Source organism: Rosa rugosa, chromosome 5 (genome assembly GCF_958449725.1).
Source record: "Rosa rugosa chromosome 5, drRosRugo1.1, whole genome shotgun sequence".
In the NCBI taxonomy this organism is placed as follows: domain Eukaryota; kingdom Viridiplantae; phylum Streptophyta; class Magnoliopsida; order Rosales; family Rosaceae; genus Rosa; species Rosa rugosa.
In genome coordinates, this window is record NC_084824.1 from 24,591,500 (window position 1) to 24,615,203 (window position 23,704).

General features: G+C 38.0%; 2 protein-coding genes across 2 annotated transcripts; one reads left to right on the plus strand and one right to left on the minus strand.

Moving 5' to 3' along the window:
• Positions 1–1,196: 1,196 nt before the first annotated feature.
• LOC133707897 (uncharacterized) lies at positions 1,197–4,040 on the plus strand. The gene is made up of 3 exons (XM_062133356.1): positions 1,197–3,311; positions 3,406–3,542; positions 3,740–4,040. The coding sequence occupies exon 1, from the start codon at positions 2,205–2,207 to the stop codon at positions 3,078–3,080; it is 876 nt and encodes a 291-aa protein (XP_061989340.1). The 5' UTR covers positions 1,197–2,204; the 3' UTR covers positions 3,081–3,311; positions 3,406–3,542; positions 3,740–4,040.
• A 13,983-nt stretch (positions 4,041–18,023) lies between these two features.
• On the minus strand, positions 18,024–23,014 carry LOC133708864 (O-fucosyltransferase 1). Its single transcript, XM_062134420.1, has 10 exons — positions 22,859–23,014; positions 22,588–22,762; positions 21,692–21,770; positions 21,539–21,609; positions 21,354–21,442; positions 20,200–20,323; positions 19,812–20,095; positions 19,446–19,575; positions 18,520–19,240; positions 18,024–18,399 (listed from the first exon to the last, which is right to left on the minus strand). Exons 1-9 carry the CDS (start codon positions 22,864–22,866, stop codon positions 18,638–18,640), a joined length of 1,563 nt encoding a protein of 520 aa, XP_061990404.1. The 5' UTR covers positions 22,867–23,014; the 3' UTR covers positions 18,024–18,399; positions 18,520–18,637.
• Positions 23,015–23,704: the final 690 nt, after the last annotated feature.

Consider the following 23,704-nt stretch of genomic DNA (forward strand, 5'->3'; position numbering starts at 1 on the left):
GCTAAGAGGGATGCCACCAATAATCTCCGTCTCTCTCTCAGAAAGTATTGTTTTCACAAACTGCAAATCCCATTCATTTTGATCACCATCAATTAAGTCAGTTACCAATAAGTATTCAAGGCCTTCAACTGGAGGAGAAAAAGGCCAAGGATCACCCCACACCCTAATAGAAGCACCATTCCCAACTTTCAACCGAAGACCGTTGCTCAACACATCTCGTCCCTTCAGAATACTCCTCTAGGCAAAGGAAACATTCCCCATATCCGTCCAATTCCTCGTTAAATTAGCTGATGTGGCACATGTTTGGTACACACGTAGACATCATGGCATGGACAAAATTGTCTTTTTGCCCAGACCACCCTTAATATCTCTTTTGCCTCGACAATTGACTCAGATTTCAGAAACACTTTCAGAAAGCTTTTGACTCAAAAATCCCTTTTTCATCTCATATTCATCGATCCTTTTTTCTTCTACTGATTGATAGACAGAAAGAGATTCAAAGTGAGATTCGATTCCCTTACTGAAAAAGCTCGCTGAGATGGTCATAGAGGAGACATCTGATGAGTACTGGAGATATGAATTTAGGGTTTATGGGACCCCTGAATTTCACAGTGAGCATCACTTTCTCATTCACTTTGTGGTCCCAAGATGGTTTATATATGTTGTCTATTTATTGAAATTATTGATTTATACATGATTCGTTGGGTATATTGATGACTAAACATAATTGGCATTGAATTGGTTTGTTGTTGTTCTGGGTCTATTTAAATGCATCTGGTGGGAATGGGTCTTTGTTATTCGTTTCTAGTTTGGCTCTATTGTGATTTAATTTATGTTTGTTTGATGCAATTGATGGTGGGAATGGTTGTGTTTGTCTTCACCCAATATTTAATAAAATAGGAGGAAAAAGTGCAAGTGTGAAACTATGTCCCAGGCCCCATTTTTTAACTAGGGAATTCTTTCATTTAATTAGCAAGGATGATGGTTTCTACATAGGATTTGTATATGGACATATTAAAGTTTTTTTATTGAGCTTGTTCAATTTATTAAAAAGTAACGATGAGAAAAGGATAGCTAAAGGTGAAGAAGTTTCAATTTTTGATTAGTTTCTTTGGTTTGCAGTTAACTTGTAATTAGTAAAAGTACAATGGTAAAATATGAAATGTAAAGAATATTTGATTGTCTGCAGGTGAGGGTTTTACTCTAGAAATACACCTTGGAGGGAGCTTTGTTGATGCAGGTGGTGGGCAACACAAATACATTGGAGGTGAAGTTCATTGGCTTGAAAAACTTGATCCCGAAAAGACTTCATGGTTGGAGCTCAACACATTTGCTTGGAGACTTGGTTATAGGGAACCACCAGTTCACTACTGGTTCAAGCACCCATATTTATCATGGTACATCCCCGTAAAAGATGACAAAGATGCAGCCAAGATGATTAAATCTATGCCAAAAAATAGAATTGTAGTAATTTATTTTGTTGGTGGAGGTGTTAGGAGGGTAGAGGAAGCTGTGGCAGAGTTAGAGAAGGATGGCTATGAGGAAAAAATACCGCACATATTGTTCAAGCCAGAGATAATTATGGCTAGACTAAGGGCTATCGATGTTGGTCCGAGTTCTTTTGGTCGTACAAGTGCATTTGAATATCCAATTTCTTAATTGAGTGAAGGTTCATTTGGTGGTCTAAGTAGTCAAACAATGGGGCATGGTGTTCTTCACCCTACTGATGGTGAGCTACATGGAACATGGTGTTTGTGAGATGCTTCCAAGGGTTAAGATGTGCACATCTACATTTCTTGCAAAAGAATACGTTAACCACTTCAAGGCAGATCCCTATATGTCCAAGAAGTTGTTTCAAGAATTGGTGAATGAAGATTTTGGGCAGTCTATTTCACACAAGCAAGTGATTAGGGCTAGAAAATTGGCAGCAGAAATGAACTCAGGAACTGAGGCTGAACAGTACAACCTACTAGAAAGTTACGTTGCTGTGTTGAGGGAAACAAACCCTCACTCAACTGTGAAGATGAAGACAGAGATGGATGGAGGTGTTAGGAAATTCAAGAGGTTTTATGTTTGCTTTGATGCGCAGTAAAAAGGGGTTGGAAGAAGGCATTTAGGCCATTCATAGGACTTAATGGGTGTCATATCAAGTCTAACTATCCGGACAACTACTTTCAGCCGTAGGCATTGATGCAAATAACGGTATGTTTCCTATTGCTTATGCAGTAGTTGAGATAGAGAATAAGGAAACTTGGACTTGGTTTATGGAATATCTGGTGGAAGATCTTGAGCTAGATCATGGGCCTAAGTATGTGTTTATGTCGGATAAGCAAAAAGGATTGCTTGATGCAGTGGAACAAATGGTCCCTGGTTCTGAACACCGGCATTGTGTGAGGGATCTTCACAATAACTTTAAGAAGAAGAATCCGGGAATTGAGTTGAAGAACTTACTTTGGGCAGTAGCAAGGGACACACTAATGGTCTGGTACAACAAGCACATGAATGAGATGCTAGAAGCTTCAAGTGCAGCTGTAAAATGGTTGGCTGATCATGATGGACCAGAACACTGGAGTAGATCACACTTTACTGAGCATTGTAAGTGTGATATGCTTCTCAACAATACGAATGAATGCTGGAACTCGGTCATTGCAGAGTGTAGAGACAAGCCTATTTTAGTGATGTTTGAGTGGTTGAGGCAAAATATGATGATAAGGCTGAACAATAGGAGGGTTGCAGGTATGAAGTGGAAGGTTAATATTGGCCCAAGGATTCAGAAAATAATTAAGAAAAATTCAGAAAGAGCTAGAGAATATCAAGCATTCAGGTCTGCTGACTTTGTGTTTGAAATTCATAGGAGAGGTGGAAGCATTCTGCAAGTGCAACATTCAGTTGATTTAGCCAAGCTAACATGCACATGCAGGATGTGGTCATTGTCTGGTCTGCCATGCCCACATGCAATAACATCAATTTGGGTTAAAGGTGATGACCATATTGCATATGTGCATCATTATTATAGCAAGCAAGCATACCTTGATGCATATTCATATGCTATCAATCCAGTTCCTGGTATTGAGATGTGAAAGATCATTAAAGCTCCAGTCCAGCCTCCACCATATAGAAGACAACCTGGGAGACCAAAAATGGTGAGGCACAGAGAAGAAGGTGAGGAACCACCTGCCGCAAGTGAAGCAAGGCCAACCAAACTTCCTAGGACTAGATATGTGACAATGAGTTGTAAAGTTTGTGGATCTGGGGATCACAACAAAAGAACTTGCCATATTGAACTTGCAACGAAGGCAAAAGGAATTGGGGTGAGAACATGACATGACATTTGTGTTTATTTTTAACTTAGTGAGGCATATTCATATAAACATGTGATTAATCATATTTTATATATGTTGGCAGGGACAAAATAGTGGAGTTCCTGGAAATGTAAGGGTGAATGTGGATAATCAGGGAACCAGTAATGTGAATGTGAGTGTTGAAAACAAGGGTGTGCTAATAATGTGAATGTACAAGTACAAACAGCAGCCGCACCAAAGGTAATTATTAATATTGCCATTTGTAATTGTTAATTGCTTATTGATTGACCAATGCAATTGAATAAGAAATTGGTGTTAATTATGCCATTTGTAATTGTTAATTCCTTATTGATTGACTAGATGCAATTGAATAAGAAATTGGTTTCAGTTATGCCATTTGTTAATTGTAATATCAAATTTTGTGTTGGTTATGCTAGGCCAAGAGAGCACCAAAGGCATCAAGGGCACCTTCACCAAGAGTACTTAGGAGGGGAGGTCATACATTAGCATATGTTGCCTCTTCTCAAAGGTCAAGTAGTGCTGCCCCTGCATCATCTTCTCAAGCAACACAGGCATCACTTGCAAGTAAAAGGGCAACAAGACAACCTGTTAAAAGGGCAATATGGAAGAACTAATTTTGTGCTACCTCCATTTTTGCTTTTGGATCATTAAACATTTAAATGGTCAATGCGAGACCTTTTGTTAATGATATCATGGTCAATCTGTGACCTTTTATTGATGTTATCATGGTCAATGTGACCTTTTGTTCCTAGATTATGGTCAATGTGTGACCCTTTGTTTGTTTTAGTTATTCTATATTATAAAGATTATTTTGGAGTTTAGTTATTGTAATGAATATTTTTATGTTTCCATGAAGTTGACATGTTTAAGATTTACTGCATTAATTCATATATCATATTCAAAATACTTGTAAGCATAACACAATGAATCAACGTTAAAAGAAAACATATTATTAATCAATCATATATTTAGGCTTGAGTCTGGGTTCAAAAAGAGGGAAAATCTGAAGGTTTTGGAGGGAAATTTGGGATATTTTGAGGGGAAGGGATAATAGTATGTTGGAGATACTGATATGGATGAATGAGATGACTAGGCTGACTGTGCTGACTATTTTATCCCTGCAAAAATGTGCCACATCAGCTAATTTAACGAGGAATTGGACGGAAGTACCAAATGGAGTAAATGAGGAATAGTCGGGGTACCACGAGATTCTCTAAAAATTTGTGGGTACCAAAAATTGCATTTCGTGATTGTTTGGGTACCATTTGTGGATTTTACCCAAATATGTATTAAAGTTTGTTATATTCTTAAATTTGAAATTGTAGGGTGTGGGATAATAAGAGTGTGTCTGCACCTGAGGTGTTGTTGATGTTAATGACCAGATTACAGGCTTTTAGATCTCATAATTTGAAGACTATCATTAGTTGTCCAGTGAGATTAATGCGTTGGTCTTGACAGGACCCGCCCCGAACTTCACCTTGAAATCTGGAGTGGCCCTGCGGGGCCCACCTTAGAAGAAATTCTACCAAAAATTTGGCGGAACTCCCTCTAAAAGTGGATTACCCAAAACCTGTAGAAAGACACTTACACTTCTAAAATAATCCACCCTTATTCTTCTGGAGCCACCCTGCTCCCTTTGCATCACAACATCTCTCATTTCACAGTACAATTCTGAACTTAATAATATTAATCTCATAGGTTATCAGAGCAATCTAATGTACAGGCGTACAAGATGATAAAATATAAGATAAAGGACCGATACTTTTGTAATGCGGAAGATATGACAGCTATGCCTCAACTCCATGTACGCTCGACCTCAAGCTAAACTGGCCTGCAAACTGGGCATTTGAAACCGAAGGGCCCAGGGGAAAACATTTAAAAACCGTTAGAGTGAGTGGACGAAAAATAAGTAATTTCGAATGAATAAGTAAAACTTAATGCTTTCCCAAGTTATTCTCTAAAATCTCGCATGCAGTAACAATCTTGAAAAATACTTTTAATCATCATCTTTACTGCAATCTTAATCGCGTAGAAATAAAACATCTTGAAATCTTTTAAAATCTCATCCTCAATCCTTATAAAAACATCCTTTTCAAGAGGCTTGCTTGATAACTCGAAAGGACTGCTGTCTAGTCATCTCATGCCATCTGGGAGGGACTGCCACCCAGATGACACATCGGAAGGGACTGCCAACCGGAATAGGAGGCGGTGGTAGAAGGGACTGCCAACTAACCACAGGTAGTAGACGGGACTGCCGACTAACTACCTCATGTCATCTGGAAGGGACTGCCACCCAGATAACGCATCGGAAGGGACTGCCAACCGGAATAGGAGGCGGTGGATAGAAGGGACTGCCAACTAACCATCTCATGCCATTTGGGAGGGACTGCCACCCAAATGACGCATCGGAAGGGACTGCCAACCGGAATATAGTCTGGAAGGGACTGCCAACCAGATTATTACCTAGAAGGGACTGCCAACTAGGTAATATGCGCATGCGCCGTAAATAGCCTCCTCAATAGACTGGAAACAGCCTCTTACAATTACCTGCTTTCGGAAATAAACTCGATAATACTTCAATAAATCATTAATAATCCACTGAAAGCATAACTCAGGATTATCCCGCTAACTCATACCTCAATATCTCAATAAATCCTCGAAAGCATAAATCAAATACTCTGTAAATCAATAAATGCTTTCGGAAAGAAAACTCAATCTTACTTCAAGGCTGAAAAGCTCAAAACTCAATAAATCTCGATAATTCAACTATGCTCAAATATTTGCTAAATCCTTCGTACTCGTATATCATCGTATCAACTGATATTCGAAATCAATAATTCTCATAATATTTTCTTAATCAGTCACTTCCCGAAAATCATTTCTCAACTCAATAACTCCTGAATAACTATCTCAAAAATCTACTAAAAGCCCTCGGGAAGGAATTTCAATACTAATCTCGTAATTCATAAATAAATCTCGATAAATCAACGCTCAATAAACCATAAAACTCAATAATTCAAAACATAATTTAAATCTCAATTGGAAGGAAATAATAATACTGCATGCATAATTAATTTAAAAACAAATGTCCACTCACAGTACTATTTAGGCGATCACGCATACGAGTTCCTTCATCGAGCAATAGTTCGGTATATCGCCCTGTACACAATTATAATTCGTGAATAACTATTCAACAATTAAATACGATTCTCAAAATCAAATCCTCATAAATCATCTCGCCACTTCTTCTCTGATTCAACCCAAATTTTACATCTAATACCAATTCGTTATCTTAAAGGTTCCAAGTCAGAACCAAGAGATATCCGACGGTCGGATTCTCGTAAATCGATAATCGAAATCCTAAATTCCCAGAAATTCATAATCAATTAAAAACTTCTCCAATTCCAACCAAATTCACATATTCAACCTCTACAAAAATTATAGAATTTAACTAGCTAAAAAAAAACAGAATATAAATCACTGTTCATACACCGCACTATTCACCCGTCATACTATTCATGCGGCGGCCAACTCCTCCTCCGGCCACCAAATTTCATCCACAGCATCATCTCAACTGTGACAAAGTCAGAAAATACCTTGAAGTAGCCGAACAATTAAGCACTCTGAAGTACAGTGAAATTTTCCAATTATGCTTTCTTCCTCCATGCTTCGATCTGGGTTATGAAACTTGGCAAGCATGAAGAGAGGCTCAAGGCGCTTCTAATGGACCTGGGTTTATGACCGGAGGTGGCCGGAAATCGGCGTTGACCAATTTGCTACAGTAAAAATGTTGGCTTCGATCTCCACATTTCCGGCCAAATCGTCGTAAACAACTCCCACATGCGTGATAAGGAGGAGGAGACGAGTCTATCGATGCTCGCAGCTCGCCATTTGGTGGCCTAGAGGTGGTGAAAGAGGAGGTTGCAGAAGAGAGAAAGAGAGAGTTGCAGAAGAGAGACTGAGAGAGCACGGGGGAAGGAGAGAGAAAAGAAAGAAAAGTTACCCGGCTACAGTAACTTTTCAAATTTATACCAATCTACTATAAACAGTAACTTTCATATTTCGCTTATAACTTTCGCATACGAACTCCGATTTTTACGTACCACATATGCACACGCTCGTTTTAACGTACTCTACAACTTTCATGAAAAACATTTTCTCAAATTTTGATCCGAACAAAAAAGTCAACTTTTAGGGCCCCCTAAAATGTCAAAACGGAGCCAAAAATTAAATGTAATTGTCGTTTACCCATCGAAAGACTCGTAAACTGGTAACTTTAGGTTCGGGACGTTACAGGTCTGCTCCTCCTTTGGGATGGTGTAAGATTAATGTGGATGGGGCTTATAATCCTGCTACAAACTGTGGTGGTGTTGGCTTTGTAGTAAGGGGTACAGTTCAGGCTTGTTTCTTGGTGGTGGAGGTAAGCCTCTGCAAGGGTTGCTTGGCCCTGAGCATGCGGAGGTACTGGGTTGTAAAATGGCAATCAGTTTTGCTTTGGAGTATGGTTTGGTCCCAGCTGTGTTGGAAACAGATGCGCAGTTAGTACAAAGGCAGTTAACAGACTCTGAAGGCGTCAACACTTCTGTTTTGGGGCGTATCTATGAGGATTTAAGTTCAATTACTGAAGGCATTTCCAATCTGAAGATAGTGTATGTTCATAGAACGGCAAATAGGGTTGCTGATATAATGGCAACATATGCTAGTGCTGCAACTCAAGAATTTTTCTTTTTTTCTCCTCCTTCGTTCTTGCTGGCTGCATTGGCAGCTGAAGCTAATGTTTTGTAAACCTTGCTAAAGTTTCAATAAATTTCTGACCTCTTTTCCTTCAAAAAAAATAAAAAAAATCCATGGATGCTTTAACTACACATTTTCAAGTTTTTAAAATAAATGATAAATTATAAATTTACCATACAAAAAATTTATCCGGTAATATACTTAATAAAAAGTCTTTCTGTATTTTATAATCAGGGTCCGGATCAAGGGACACCATATTTTACACAAATTTTGACACACCTTGTGAGCCATTAGATTTAAAAAGGTTTAATGGTTGTGATTTGTTGTTTGAATGATGTCAACATAACACCAAGTGATGTGGAAAATGACATGACATAACATATTTTCATAAAAAAAATTATAATTAGATTAAACAAAATTCATAAAAGAAAAAACAATATCAAAATTTGGAAAATTACTGTTCTTATCACAATTGTACATGATCAAAAGAGAGAGGGGAAAAAAAAAGAAGAAGAAGCATAGCAGAAGAACAAGACTCTAAACGCCATGATGTAATTATAATTTCTCAATTTCTCAAGGAATTGTGTCCTAAAACAATCATTTTGATGTAATTATTATTGTAATTATTATTAATCAAAAGGGCAAGTTTATTGTTCATTGCTTATATTTAATATTTGATTGAACAAGATCCAAGGAATATGAGTTAAAGAGAAAGTAATCTAAAGAGTTAGATGTGTGAGGCCTTTACTCTTTCACACTCTTATCCTAAAAGGTTCCTAGTCATAGGATTATCACATGGACATTGATAATCCGGAAAGACTAGCACATACTATGTATGCTCAATATGGAGGATGATATGTCTCTTGTCATTTGTGTAGAGACACTAATACAAGTATGTGGGTGCTCTTAACTTAAAGAGTACACTGAACGCGATCATTAGAGTTCTTGTATGGAGTCTTACTTACATGTCAAACTTGAACTCTAAATTGCAATAATACAAATTAGTCTTTTGACCTGAGACACCATAGTTGTCTTATGAGTGAATGGATTATCTCTTGATGATGCAATAATATTGTGTCCCTTAATGGATATAATAGATGCATTCATTGGTATAATCAATTCGGTCATGGAGACATGTGAGTGTACAACAAGGAATCTCTATCCTTAAGTAAATAAGGTGTATGTTCAAAGATGTGATTCAATGAGTCTTTGGCCAAAGCATTGAATGAGATTTAAAAAGGAGTTTTTAATCACATTCTAAGAATCACATAAGAATGAAAAATCACATTAGGGGATTGACATATCAATTCCATACCCCGATGATGTGATTTAGAACATCGTGTTAGAGAATGACCGTATTGTATTGTAATTCCAATTGAATAGGTTCTTTGTCATTCTACATTAACTAGGGTAGTCATGATATGTTGCAAGACGTCACTCATGACTTGTGAAGTCCCCGAGGATTAATAAACATTTATTATCCTAATAACAAAATGGAGTTTTTGATTCGTAAACAAAATAGAATGGTTTCTATAAACTTCACTGCCTTGTTAATTAGAACCTAAGAGATCGCACACCATATAAGTGGATCCTTGAGATTGTATATGAAGAAGATTAAACAAGAGTTGGTTATGAGCAAATAATTATTTAGATTTATTATTTGAACATAATTAGGATTTTCGGGTAAAACCGAACCTATTGGGCCTAAACGATTGTCGGGTTTTTGGTGTGGACTTGGGCTTCACTAAATGAGATTTAAATGAAAGCCCAAGACACATTTTTAGTGCCCAATAACATGTATGGACCAGCCAAAATATTGGCTTTATGAAAGTCAATATTTTCTTTTAGTAATTGGAGTTATTTCCTATTATATAAAAGTGAAAGCATAGACATAATAATGGTAGTATCTTTACACCATTATTTTTCAGATTAGAGAGAGAGAAAGAGAGTTCTCTCTTGGTCCATTTTTCAGAAATTAAAGGAAAGAAGAACACTTGCATAATTTCTTCTTTTCTTTCATCTTTCTTCATCTCTTGATTCACTTGGTGAAGATCCTTAGAGGCCATATATTTTTGTGGCTTTACTTGTTACATCAAGGAGGAGATTACAAGCACAAGAAGGAGTACAAGAAGGAGTTCTTAATTCAAGGTGCTTCAAGGTGGAGGAAACACACACAAGGAGAGATCAAGGAGAGGAACTTTGGTGGTTCACTTGGATCGGATTAAAATCACGCTCCAAGGGTGAGTAGAACATAAACTCCCTCTTTGTTTTTCCTTACTATGCATGCTATGTTTATATACATATCACAATAAGCCAAGATCATAGGTTAAAGGAATGGATTTTATGTTTAGTTAGTAGTTTAATTGTTAAACTAATTCCGCACTAATTAAAAAGTTTTGAAATCCATCCTGTTTACCGTCTCTGTTTTCTTCTCTTCATAAAAGATGTTTATGGCTGTGTGAAGTCCATCATGCCAGAATCCCAAGTGTTTGTGAGGAGCAAAGAAAAAATGGAATCGAAGTGTGAAGTCATTTTGGAAAATCTCAGGTATACTATCTTCAATCATCCTTACAATTTAGAAAATAATATCCTCTTTGATAAACTATCACAGATTCATGGTTTCAACAAAATACAGAAGAGAAGATGTGAGAATCACCTTCTGGGGTGATAGCGCCCGAGAATCGATGTAGAAGCTGTTCAAAAGCGTCCTCCTCCTGTTCTAGCAGTATTTACAAGTTTACGGATCACTGAATTCCAAGGTACATACCTCTAAAGAATGAAACCTCCTCCTGTTCTAGCAGTATTAATCAATGTTTTCTAATCAAATATTTTCACAATTTACAGAACGGACCACACTCACAGCAACGAATCACACTTGCATGGTTATAGATCCACAAATTCCACAGACGGATGAATATAGAAAGGAGTAAGTTGTTTCGATCATATTCTCACTAAAAAAATCAAAATCTATTAATTATATTATTTCTTGATTCACATAAGTTAGTTTGCAATAATTTACTAACAACACAACATAAAAATTACAGATTCTCAAAGCCAGTCGATAAGGTGAAGTTCCTTGCTATTCCATTTAAACAGCCGACACAACAAGACCTGAAGAGCCAGAGAAAAAAAAACAGTACGAGATCTGAACACACTCAATCCGCACTTATACGCAGTACGAACAATCCTATTTTTCTTCTTTACATAGCAATGATTCACTATTATAATTTTTTATCCATCTAACTACACTCTGACAATATACACATAAAATTGCAGAATGATACTGTTTATTGCAGCGGTAAAATCTCCAGATTCTCAACACACGACAGTTGGTGGTACAACGGCTGTCCATTGTGCCACAAGCAACTTCGACAGAAAGAAAATTCCAGCCAATTGAGTTGCAACAAGCATGATGCGCAAGAACCTCTCCCATGGTAAACTCTGTTCAAAACATCGGTCACATATACATTTCAATGATAATTATTACATTTATTTACATTCTATCTCTTAAGCGCCCTATTTTCATAACCTATTAAAGATAAATATATCGTTGTTCTTTTATTAATGGTACATAAACATTTTTCACACAGTTATAGAGTGTACATGACAATTGAGGATCTTGAAAATGAAGCCACACTAATTGTGATGGGGAAAGCAGCTGAGCAACTCTTCGGCAACAGCTGTCAAGAATTAATGAACAGAAGACAATATCCAACAAGACAGACACTGCCAAAGGAAATCAAGGATATGATTGGCCAACATCACCTCTTTCAGATCGAGCCAAGGTCTAACAGCGAGCTTATTGTGAAGGCCATCTTTCCTGATCCAGAGGCTCCTGTAGGAGTAGCTACCCCAGATCGTTCTACCTCAGAAAAAAAAAAAAAAAAAAAAAAAAAAAAGAACAGTAGAAACAAGCAAAAAAGCACTCTTCATTGGTGAACCAGAAAAGAAAAGCAAAAGGTAAGTATTATCTATTTATAGTACATTTGTATTGAACCTGAAACTGAAATCAATTTATACATATTCCTAACAAAAAATCTTATAATATATAACTTGATAGGGAATCCCGGCATGAAAGAACTACATCACCATCACCGGGAACTGAAGAAGATCAGACAAAAAAAAAGTGAATGAATAACCGCTCAACTACTATGCATCTGTAACATATAGTACATCAAGTTATTTAGAGCTGTGCTGGCGACTTTTTTGTGTACAATTGTAGTCAGCGAATCAACTGGAAAGCATGCAGCTGGAACAATTAATTTTTTTTTTTGAAGAAATTCTGCTGCATTTTTGATTAGTTACTTCCAGTTGATTCGACAGCAAAGCAATTGGAGCAATTAATTTTTTGAAACACTACTGCAAGTAAGTTTTGCTCCACTGAGTAGTGTGTAACTAGAATGTAAAAAGTTAAAACATTATCTTCTGTTAGTAATATGTAATATCTAATCATATCAAATTATAATCTCGGATTATATACTCTCAGTGGCGGAACTTGGAGCCCAATCTTGGAGGGGCCAAAAATTAATAGTTTAGTAAATTGGGGCAATGGGGGGGCCATATATATACAAAATTGTTGACTTTATTGGTGTTATACACGGCTGGTTAAGGAAATTTGAAAACATTGGGGGGGCCATGGCCCTCACCCGCCCCTATAAGGATCCGCCACTGTATACTCTGCTCTCTGTTCTTATTCTTTATGATTATTGTCATTACTCATTGATCATTGGTTATAGATGTATATGATTATTGTGATTGCTCATTGATCATTGACTATGCTTTCACTCTTCTTTAATGATCAGTTAATGACTTAACATTAAACTTTTAATTATTGTAGTTCAGCATCTGTATAGAGAGCTAAACAGAGAGATGTGCTATACCTACTAGCTAGACTTCTAAAGGGCAGGAGAGAAAGACATGTGGGTCACTGTTTGCCTCAAAGCGCACATTTTGTAATAAATTCTATCGTAAATTCATTTCCGAACTGATCTATTTTATTTCAGTTTGTTTTTTTTTTAAAGAAAGAAAATTTCAGTTAGTATTATCATGAAGATAACTTCTAGCTTCTAATAATGATTCAAACCAATAACTATCTCAGCAACATACTTGAATTCAACTTCAATACGATATAATATTTTCTAGTACACTCAGTAATATTTTCTACTACACTCAGTAGCTTAATTACACTTCAAAATTTCGAAGTCCACATATCGGACCTTTTGCACTAGACAATTTCAAGTCCAGTAACCTTGAACTTTAGAACTGAACTTTGTTCTGTTTTTACATAGCTAAGATACACCTGGAGCTGGTATCTTTCAAACTCATATTCTCAAAGTCGGCCATGATTCCATCAAGAGGTCTTCTCATATCAGCCATCACCTTTTCCAGCAAATCGGCACCTTTTGTACTCGTCTTCTTCCCCATCCCGGTGGCCACGGCGGCACTGGTAATTGCCTCATTAGGCTGCTCGTTGGGCTTGTGTTCTTCCACTGTACTAGTGTCTAGGCTGCTTGGTTTTTTTGTTATTTCTGTTTTGCTCTTCTTGTGATCGTTGTCACCACCAGCGACACTTTTGTGCACCACCTTGGCTTTCACGAACGATGTGGGCCGCCGCCGCCGCAGCTTAGTCCCCTCCTTGTAATCAAAACCAAGACCTTCATTTTTGGGCTTCAATTCGGCTTCAATTGGGCTCACAATACCTTCCTCGTTTTTGCCGAGTCCACGTCCGTTATATCCCATCCTCATCAGCAATTTCATGCCGATGCCCTTTGTGTGTTTCTCGAACTCCCCGATATTCAGATCCCCACCGTCGTCATAGGGTTTCACGGCGGATCTGACGGGCCTGGTGGGCTCCGCGGCGGGCTTGGTGGATGAAACGACGGCGTTGCAGCCGCGGTCTCGCCTCATGCGTTTTCTGGAGCCGCCGTTGTCTCCGTGGTCGGAGGAGGAGGAGGAAGCGAGAGCGAAGATGCGGAGATTTCCTTTCGAGGTCTCAACGACGCGTCGGAGATTGTCCTCCTTGCGCTTGCGAGAAAGGCGATCGATTTCAGACCTCAAATCCATCGATCTCGGATCAGATTCAGATCTGCAGAGCTCTCGTATAAAGTATAAACCCTAACTCTTCCTCGCAAAAGCGAATTGACGAATTTAAGCGACCGAGAGAGAGAGAGAGAGAGAGAGCGAGTGAGAGAGAGGAAAAAATGAAGTAGAGGAAAAATGGAGACGCGTTCCCTATTTATAGATTTGGAGGATCTGTAACGAAGCTATTAAAATAATAATAAAAAAAGGGAAATTCCTTGTGAATGCAAGGAAATAATTGCGTGTTCATCAAAAAAAAAAAAAAAAGGAAATAATTGCGTGGTTTACACGCAGGACTTGTCATTGGGGCCTGTACTGTACAGCTGCCAATAGGAGAAGGACCAATCGGGTTTAAGGTTTTAAATCCCAATTCGAATAGGATTGGATTAAATCCAGACATCGTTATTTCATTCTTTTACAAGCAGGGAGAAATTTTGAATACACTCCCTCAATTACTTAATGCACACCTCCTATAGTTGTTTGTCTCATTTTTTCATCAAACTTTCATCTAAATAAATAAATAAATAAAGGATTAAATACTTGTTACTCCTCAAACTTTTGCCTGAAAAACAGTTTAGTCCCTCGCCTTTCAAATTAAACTGGATAGTCCTTATTCTCTCTAATTCTCACACAACAGGTCCAAAATGATCTGAAATGGCTTTTATGCCCCTCATTTTCTATTTTTATTATTATTTTTATTTTTTTCTCTATTTTTTTAATTTTTCTCCCCTTTTTTTATACTCTCTCTCTCTCCCTCCCTCCCTCCCTCTCTCCCTCTTTCCTGGCCGCACGGTCTCTCTCTCTCTCCCTCGACCTCTCTTCTTCTTCTCTTCCTCTGCCATCACCGGAGACCACCACTTCCGGCCACCATCTCACCAAAAACCTAAAATCTCCCTTTCTTCTCAGCCGCGCGTCCTTCTCTCTCTCCCCTGACCTCTCGCTCCCTCTCTCTTCTTCTTCCCTCTGCAACTACCAGAGAACACCATCTCCGGCCACCATTTCATCACGCCGCCACCTCCAATCGATCCAGCATCCAAATCCCAGAAACCCATCTGCCCGCCGACGCCTGACGACACCGTTCGAGCATCACCGAAGCTCTCGGCTCTGCATGCCTTCGATTTCTAGTCTCCAGCTCGAATCAAGCTTCAACACCTCCATAAACGAAGTCGGAGCTACACTATCTTTCGAAACCCCAAACTCCCGACCTCCGATTCTGACCAGAGCCGCCGCACGCGCTTCACGCGCCGCCGCTGGTGCGTGGGAGAAGCTAGCTCCGCCGCTCATGGCTGCTGGAGCCTCAGACCGCCTCTATTAGGCAATCTTCCTGTTTTATGAATTGATTAATCGAATGTTTGGTGTTTCGGAAATTTTAGCTAAATTTGGGTTCAATTTGGTTGTCTGTAGGCAGCAAATCCTCCTGTGATTCATTCACTCCCTCTTGTACAGACTATTCAGACTTGTCTATTAGGTTCTATGGCTGGTTCTATCTGCTTTGTGAGTATCGGCATCTACTGCTTTTGCTGTTTTGGCTTACGCCTTACGCGTTTTTTCTGTTATTTCGATGCTTTTTCTTCTTTCTGTTCATGTATTTGATGGCTGTTTATGCGTATTCGATTGCTGTTTTGCTTCAATCGCTTCGGTGATTTCTGTAGATTTTGTGCTTGAATTTATTGTTTTTTCATGTGCGTGATGCGTAAATGGTTGGAAATTTTGGGTTCATCTTTTCGGGAAAAGACTCAGGTTGATTAGTTTGGTGCTTTACTCATGATTAGGCGGAGTAGATTTCATGCTTGGCTTGTTGCAGGGAGGTGCTCAAACCTATTCTTGATCCGTACTTTGATAAATGTAAGTAAAAAAATCATTTTTGAGTTGGTAGATTAGACATGGCAGAAGAAATGAAATGGTGGCCGGAGATGGAGTTCTCCGGTGGTTGCAGAGGGAAGAAGAAGAGAGAGGGAGCGAGGGAGCGAGAGGTCAGGGGAGAGAGAGAAGGACGCACGGCTGAGAAGAGAGAAAGGGAGAGTTTAGGTTTTTGGTGAGATGGTGGCTGGAAGTGGTGGTCTCCGGTGATGGCAGAGGAAGAGAAGAAGAAGAGAGGTCGATGGAGAGAGAGAGAGACCGTGTGGCCAGGAAAGAGGGAGAGAGGGAGGGAGGGAGGGAGAGAGAGAGAGAGAGAGAGAGTATAAAAAAAGGGGAGAAAAATTAAAAAAATAGAGAAAAAAAAAATAATAATAATAATAATAGAAAATGAGGGGCATAATAGCCATTTCAGATCATTTTGGACCTGTTGTGTGAGAATTAGAGAGAATAAGGACTATCCAGTTTAATTTGAAAGGCGAGGGACTAAACTGTTTTTCAGGCAAAAGTTTGAGGAGTAACAAGTATTTAATCCATAAAGGAAAACAAATAAATGAGAAAAACTTTAAGAAAAAAATCTGAACTCTTTTTTTTTTTTTAATGACCTTCACAATGTGGAAAAACTTGATGCCTCTAAGGCCCCGTTTGGATGGCAGGAAATCATGGTATGAAATTAGAATTAATTTCATTTTCCATATAGAGGTGTTGTTTGTTTGTAATTAGAGATTGGAAAGGAAATAAAAAATGAGATTTGACTGAAAATTGACTCCCTCATTAACCTCTTTCATTATGTTTCAACCAATTTGATTACTTGCTAGTTCTTCATGTGAACTACAATTATTTCATTTATCATTAACGTTCGTGTATGATCTTGAAGAGAGGTAGGTCGATTGTATCATGATCGAAGACGAGGAGAAAATTTAACCTATAAAAAAATATTTAATTATTATTTTGATATATAAAGCATTTAATGTTCAAAAAAAACAAAAAAAGAGCATTTAATTCTTATTTTATTTTTGTAGATTGTTTTTTGTTTTTATTTTTGTTTATCTATTATATTAAGCAAATTCTTACTTCACATGGTTAAATTTTTAAAACTCCTATTATGCCCTTTGTTAATTGAATTGTTTAGAAAATAAAAATTATATTAGAAGGCTAAAATAGTAAATAAATCAAACCAATTATTTTCCCAAGAAATGATAGACAAAAGATAAGGAAAAAACTCCCACGTTTGAAACGCTTAGGCTGCCCTCAACCTTTATCTTTTTTATTTTCTTAAAATTTCACTTTTTTTGGTCACATAAAATTCACTTTTTTTTTATTTCAAAAAAATTTCACTATTTTTATTATTTCTTTTATAAAAGTAAATTGGCAAGCGCGGAGCGCATGCCAATTGCCAGGAGGCTAGTTTATTAATAAGGGGTATAGATGAAAGTTCGATGGCAAAAAATATAGACATGTGCATTAAGTAATTGGGGATGTATATATAAAACTTCTCATTGGAGAATTGAGAGCAGCAGCTAAAGATCCAATTGATAGAGGAAGCGCCATAGAGATTAAGCAGGGACTGGACCATGTCGAATTTTGCGAATTCCGAAAACAAAGTAAATCAAGAGGAAGGAGGTGACCTCCTCGGAGAGAGAAATGATGGAAGTGGCTGAATGCAGGCGAGATGTGAATCTGATTGTGAAAACAGTGAGGGAATATGAGCCGCAACTTGGAACAGAAATGTGACAACAAGAAGTCCAGACAATGTTTCTACGTGCGGCCACCTGAGGAACGAGAGAGACCTTTCTTTGTGTGCACACCTCAGTTACCAGAGAGAAGGTACAAGAACTGGAGAGAATTACTGTAACCCACTCCCGAGACCTGAGGACAATACCAAAACCACTCAGCAAACTAGCAAACTTACTCTATATAGTTTGGTTTACTAATCAACGTCTTACATGGTATGTTGAATTTCAATGATGTTTGATTCTTTGGAAGTTTGAATTCAATCTCTAAGTAGAGTAATTATGAACAATGGAAACAGAAAATTAAGCAGAAGAATAGTACTTCATCATTTAATATATCATCAGTCATTGATCTAATTTTGATCCTCTATAGAATAATGGGGTCTCCTACTCCCCCCTCAATCATCATTCTAACAATTTTAGACATCAATTTAGATTTTCAAAAACTATATTAAAGTGAATAATACAATGCGTGTCAAATCTAGAATGAGTATACCAAAGTAATAATCCAATAGTGGATTTTGGTAATGTGAAGTAATACTATAAGATGATCATTATACAAAGAGGTCGATCAAATATTGTCAACTTGCCCTTCTCTTTGTCCATACTGTGAAGAACAGTGATATAAACCCCGAGATAAACTCAACCCTACCTCCAAATGCCCAAGATGGAGCCTGTTTCAAATTACCAAAAGATGAAACCAGAAAATCAGAATTTACTGAAAAGCCATCACTTGTTTGATCTAGAAGAACATCAAAATATACCAGTGTCAAAAGCACGAATACAATAATCACCTGAAAGGCAGAGCATGATTGTAGAAACCCATTCCTTATCCTTCAGGCACACAGGGCTTCAATAATCTATAGTATGGGAAAGGAGCTATCAGCAACTACAAATCCTGAGGTTGTTGTATCATCTCTCTCTAACAGATGTTGAATTTGATTCCGGATCATCATTCTCTTGACTTAACTGGCTGTTCAGAATTTCCAAAACATTATCTGGTGGACATTTATCTGCCGGATTCTTTGGAGATGTTTGGCAGAAGCATTCTGGCCAAGAATTTGTATAGAAAGACTCGGGTGAGATCCGCTTGTGAGGGCCGCCAAGGTTTGTTTTTAGCATCACTTGCCTAACAGCTTCTTCAAAACCTGATTTTCGTCCTTTCTCGCGATCAATGAAGATTGGAGCAAGGGCTTTTCTATCAGGTCTAATTGTGGTCCGGAAACCATAATAGAGGCGGTGTCCAAGGAGATTGTTGGCAAAGTTGCTAGGTCCATCATATGTAGGCATAAAAATATCAGAGAGGAGACAAACCATGTAATCCACTGCAGACCCTATTAATCCCTGGGTGTTCTCTGGTAGCTCATCTGAGTGCTCCACAGAACTGTGGTTCTCAAGGTGAGGGAACAAAGCACGGAATGGTTTCATGAATCTCTCCCCACCAAATAGTTCACCAGCAGCTAGGTATATCCTGGTAGAATTGTTAAATTCCATTGCGCGTAAAATAAGACCGACCTGCATAGAAAATGGTCATACTTTAGTACTTATGAAGAGGAAATGGCATCTATGGCCTGCTATCACAAAATGGAAAGCAACACATAACAAGATAATGATGCTAAGTAATATCCATCCGGGATGATGTTATATTCTTGATGTCCAACATCAAAACAAGTTTCTGGACCACATAGCCAAAAGAACATTAAGAAGAAGACAATATCACCTCTTCTGGAGTTAATGGGCATTTTCCGATTGCTCTTCTTTCCTTATAAACAAGCTTCTTTGGTGCAAAATTTTCATTTCGATACTTCTTCAAAATCTCTTGCTCTTTTGGGTTAAAGATATCAAAGCACCTGCAAAACCATCATACCCAATGGTATACTCTTGTCAGAGCCATTATCTCTCAACCTCTGAATTTCATTCATGAACTAAAAAGATATCCCTTGTCTGGATATGCAAGCTAAATAGTTGGAATGACGTATAGAAAAATAGTCTAGTCAGTCTATCAATCAATAATAGAAACTAGTAAATGAGTTGACAATAAAGGTAAAAAAAAACCGTTTGGTCAATTATTGTACCAAAATCTTACCCAGCAAATGCCAGCATATCCATCTCAAAACGAAGATGTATAGACATGAAGTGACCTTGTGTACGGAGCTTATCAACTATCGATTGACTTAACTTCATAATATTTGGCTTAAATATCAGAGCATGATAGTTAACCCTGCACCTCAGCCGTTGGTACTCGGCGTTGTCAATTTCTTCCGCCAAACGATGTGAAAAGGGAGTTAGATAGATAGCCCCATGCTCCTTCATTTTCTGAAGAGCATCTGTAGTATACCAACTGATAGGAGCATCTCTTGGTGGTCGAAGCTGAAACATGGTTTAGAGGAAGAGAGAGTAAATACTTCACCTATTGAAAAGTCTAGTTGATTTCCAATTATAAAATGTAATGAAAACAAATATGGATTTTATACCTGTACAGCTTTTATCTTCTTGGTCTTCCCATTTTTGCGAATTTCGGGCATCTTTTCTACAATTTTTACATCAAACCTTAATGACCTGATGAAATGCTCGACATCATAGATTCCCTGAAAACCACTACACGTGGTAAAGATAACAACACTGAGTCAAAATCTTTCAATGATTTATACTGTTTATACAACAAGCATGAAAAAAGAACATAGTAGACACGTTACTCACAATTCCTCAAAACAAAATCCTTTCTTTGTGAAGTTATTTATTGTTTATGATGTTTTAAGAAGTTGAAGCGAGATAGTTATATGACCATGCCAAAGGTTCTGCAGGATTATGCATTCATGCATTAATTTTGCATCTTTAATTTACCATTTAACAACTTTTAGCCAGGTTCTTGACATAAACTGCTATACATTATTTAGAGCAAAGAAACTACGATGGTTGCATCTATTAACCTCTTGTGCACCACTGAACGGTGGACAAAGACAGCTGAGCTATCCTACATATAGACCAAAGAGATCTCTTCTTTTGGTATACTTGAGACTTCAAATTCAGGGAAGAAGGTCATTTCTGATGTTAGCCCATCTAATAAGCTGTTACATTTCCAAGGGAACAAAGTTCAACTTTCTTAATCTCCTATATCCTATTTAAACCTGTAAGCACTGTAACTCAGAGCTAGAGAACTCAAGCAGAGGAATCAACCTGTGTCAACCTGTTTCCCAGAAAATCTTTTGATTGGTTTGTAACTATTAAACTTCTCTCATACAAGTCCCAAGAGAAGAGTGTTCCTAAGCTCAACTAACAGAATAAACTGGAAAAGTTTAGGCCATAGTCATCAAATGTTTATATGATGTAAGCTTTAATTACTTCATTCCTATGAAGAAATTCTATCTGAAAGAAAAAAAAAAAATACGCAACCAATTCCTCCTTGATAGCCAAACTATACAAACCAGTAACTAAGGAGGCCTACTCTATGGGATACATATACCATATAGCTTTGCGCCCGTCACAGTTTTATCTATCTCATCTTTCTTGGTTTAATGGCCACAATCAGAAACTTACAAACTCGTAGTTCAGGAAAAGGAATTTGAATGTGCCAGGTGAAACAAGATCTCTAATGTTAATTAAGGGTTACAGAACAATTGAAAAATACCTGTCATCGTGCCAAAAAGAGTTTGCATCCAATTCCGGCAGCACAAGGGTAGCATTCATTATTCTTGCTGCCAGAACTGCATTACAGATCTAAACCGTCCAAGAGAGGACAGAAAATATCTACTTGTAAGAACAGGAGTGAAATATGGAATTACAGAAAATAGGGGAAAATGAAAAGATACAAACCGCAGTACGTTGTTGATTGAGACCACCATTACAGCGCACACGTAGGTAGCCGTTAGTCTCGCTTGGTGGAGCTGCCACAAAATAGAAACATAAGTGCACTTGTTAATTTTTCTTTTTAGAAGGACAGAATTCATCAGAAAAAGAATGTCATACGAGGCCAATCCGATCGTGGAGCTGATGACGGCCTCCAACCTCCAGAGTCAGCACTTCTCCAAAGTTTTTCCAAATTGATCTGCATATGCATGCTAAGAGAATTCAGAGTCTAACTTTCAACAAACAAGTAGAATACACATCCACTATTTTGATAATTCTATTAACAGAAGATCATCCTCCTTGTATGAAACTTTGAAGACACTTTTGAACAGAAAGAAAGATGTAACAGTCAAAACACATTCTTTCTTCCCTATTGGAGACTTGTATGATTATTTGTAAGCTTCTAATGAGTATAACTTCACTTCAGTCTCCTTCTTACCAAGTTTTTTCTTTTCACCGGGGCTGCCGCCACAAAGTACACCGTAGAAAACTCCTAGTAACGTTGAGATGCTGATTTATCCTCAAACGCATCTCAGATGGGTACTTTGGAATTCAGTTCTTTTTATGTCTTTTTTTTTTTCCATAGATGTGACCTGATTAATTTGTCTAAAATTATATTTTCTTGATTTATATAAAATTGAACTTCTCCTAAATCAATCATTTTAATCAACCTCTTCAAAGACATTGCATCATCATCATCATCATCTTAATTACATCCTTCATTGATCAGAAATTTCAACAATCTCATCCATACCAATGATACTACTCAGTTCCTCCACTACCAAACAACCTATGGATTATTTGAATGCTACCAAAGATCTCAACTAGCACTTAACAACTACTTCAACATGATAGGCATACCTAGCAACCTAATTCTAATCATTCAAGCACTAAGATCATTTCAACTTACAGACCACCGCATTAGGGTTCCAGGCATGGAAAATGTTCATAAAACTAATCACAGAAACCTATAAACACAGACGGCAATTCTGGAAATCAAAATTGAAGGCGCTAACCTCAGAGCGATAGCCAGATCCAGCAGCACCGCCACTGGTGGAGGCGGACGTAAAGAGCAAGGAAACGGTGCAGATCAAGAGGACGACAACGGCGAGCAATAGCTTCCCAACCTTGGCCTTCACACTCGCTCCTCCTCCCACTTGCTTCGCATGCTGCCGATTATAAAGCCCCGCTCTGCATCAAAAATCAATTCCAAAAAAAATTTCAGATCGTTTTCAGTTGGCTTTTGCCAGAAATGTTTAAAGTCGGAGCGAAGGTTTAGTTAGCTACCTTCGCATTGCTTCAGAAGTTGAGCTTCTCACTCTTCAACTCCCACTTTCTTTAATCTCGGTGCGTCCTGAATCTCTCACGAGAGTCTCGACTATATATTAGTGTTGGTCGGGTCGGGTCGGGTCTATGATTCATTTATGAAATGACAATTTTAGGGATCCTACAACATTCAACGCAATAATGCTCAACGCCTGACTTTTTCTGCAAGATCCACACATCAGGTACTATTACTCTCTCTCTCTCTTTTTCTGCGAATGTTTTTTTATGTTTCTGACGCAGATTTCGTTTCTGTTTGTGGGTTTCTCCATTTTCTCTGAAACCAAAACTGGGTTTGTGCATTCTTGTCTTATAATTAATTTGATACATGTCGATGCTGATCGATTACCTTCAATTCTTGCATAGTTTGTATTGAAACCGCATTTTTCTATCCGAACCCGAAATCAAACTGACCGGCTGCGACTTAGAAGTTAGAAGCAGCTATTGATCTTTCCTATAGATAAGAAATAAAATGTAGGACTTAGGAATCATAAAATACAAGTTTCAAGATTTTAACTTTTTTGTGATTACCTCCCTGTGACTTAAAGAATCAATTTGAGACGATAATTACTTGCGGTCTCAACTATCTATTTGGGATGGGGGGAGCTGTTAGATGTAGTTATCGAATATATCTCTTCCCGTTCCAATGGTCAGCTGCTGACCATGGAACTTTTGGTCACTACCGTCCGATTTCAATCGGACGGTTCACAGCTAAGTAATGAGAGAGGAGAAGAGAGCTGTGAACCGTCTGATTTCAATCGGACGGTAGTGATCAAAAGTTCCATGGTCAGCAGCTGACCATTGGAACGG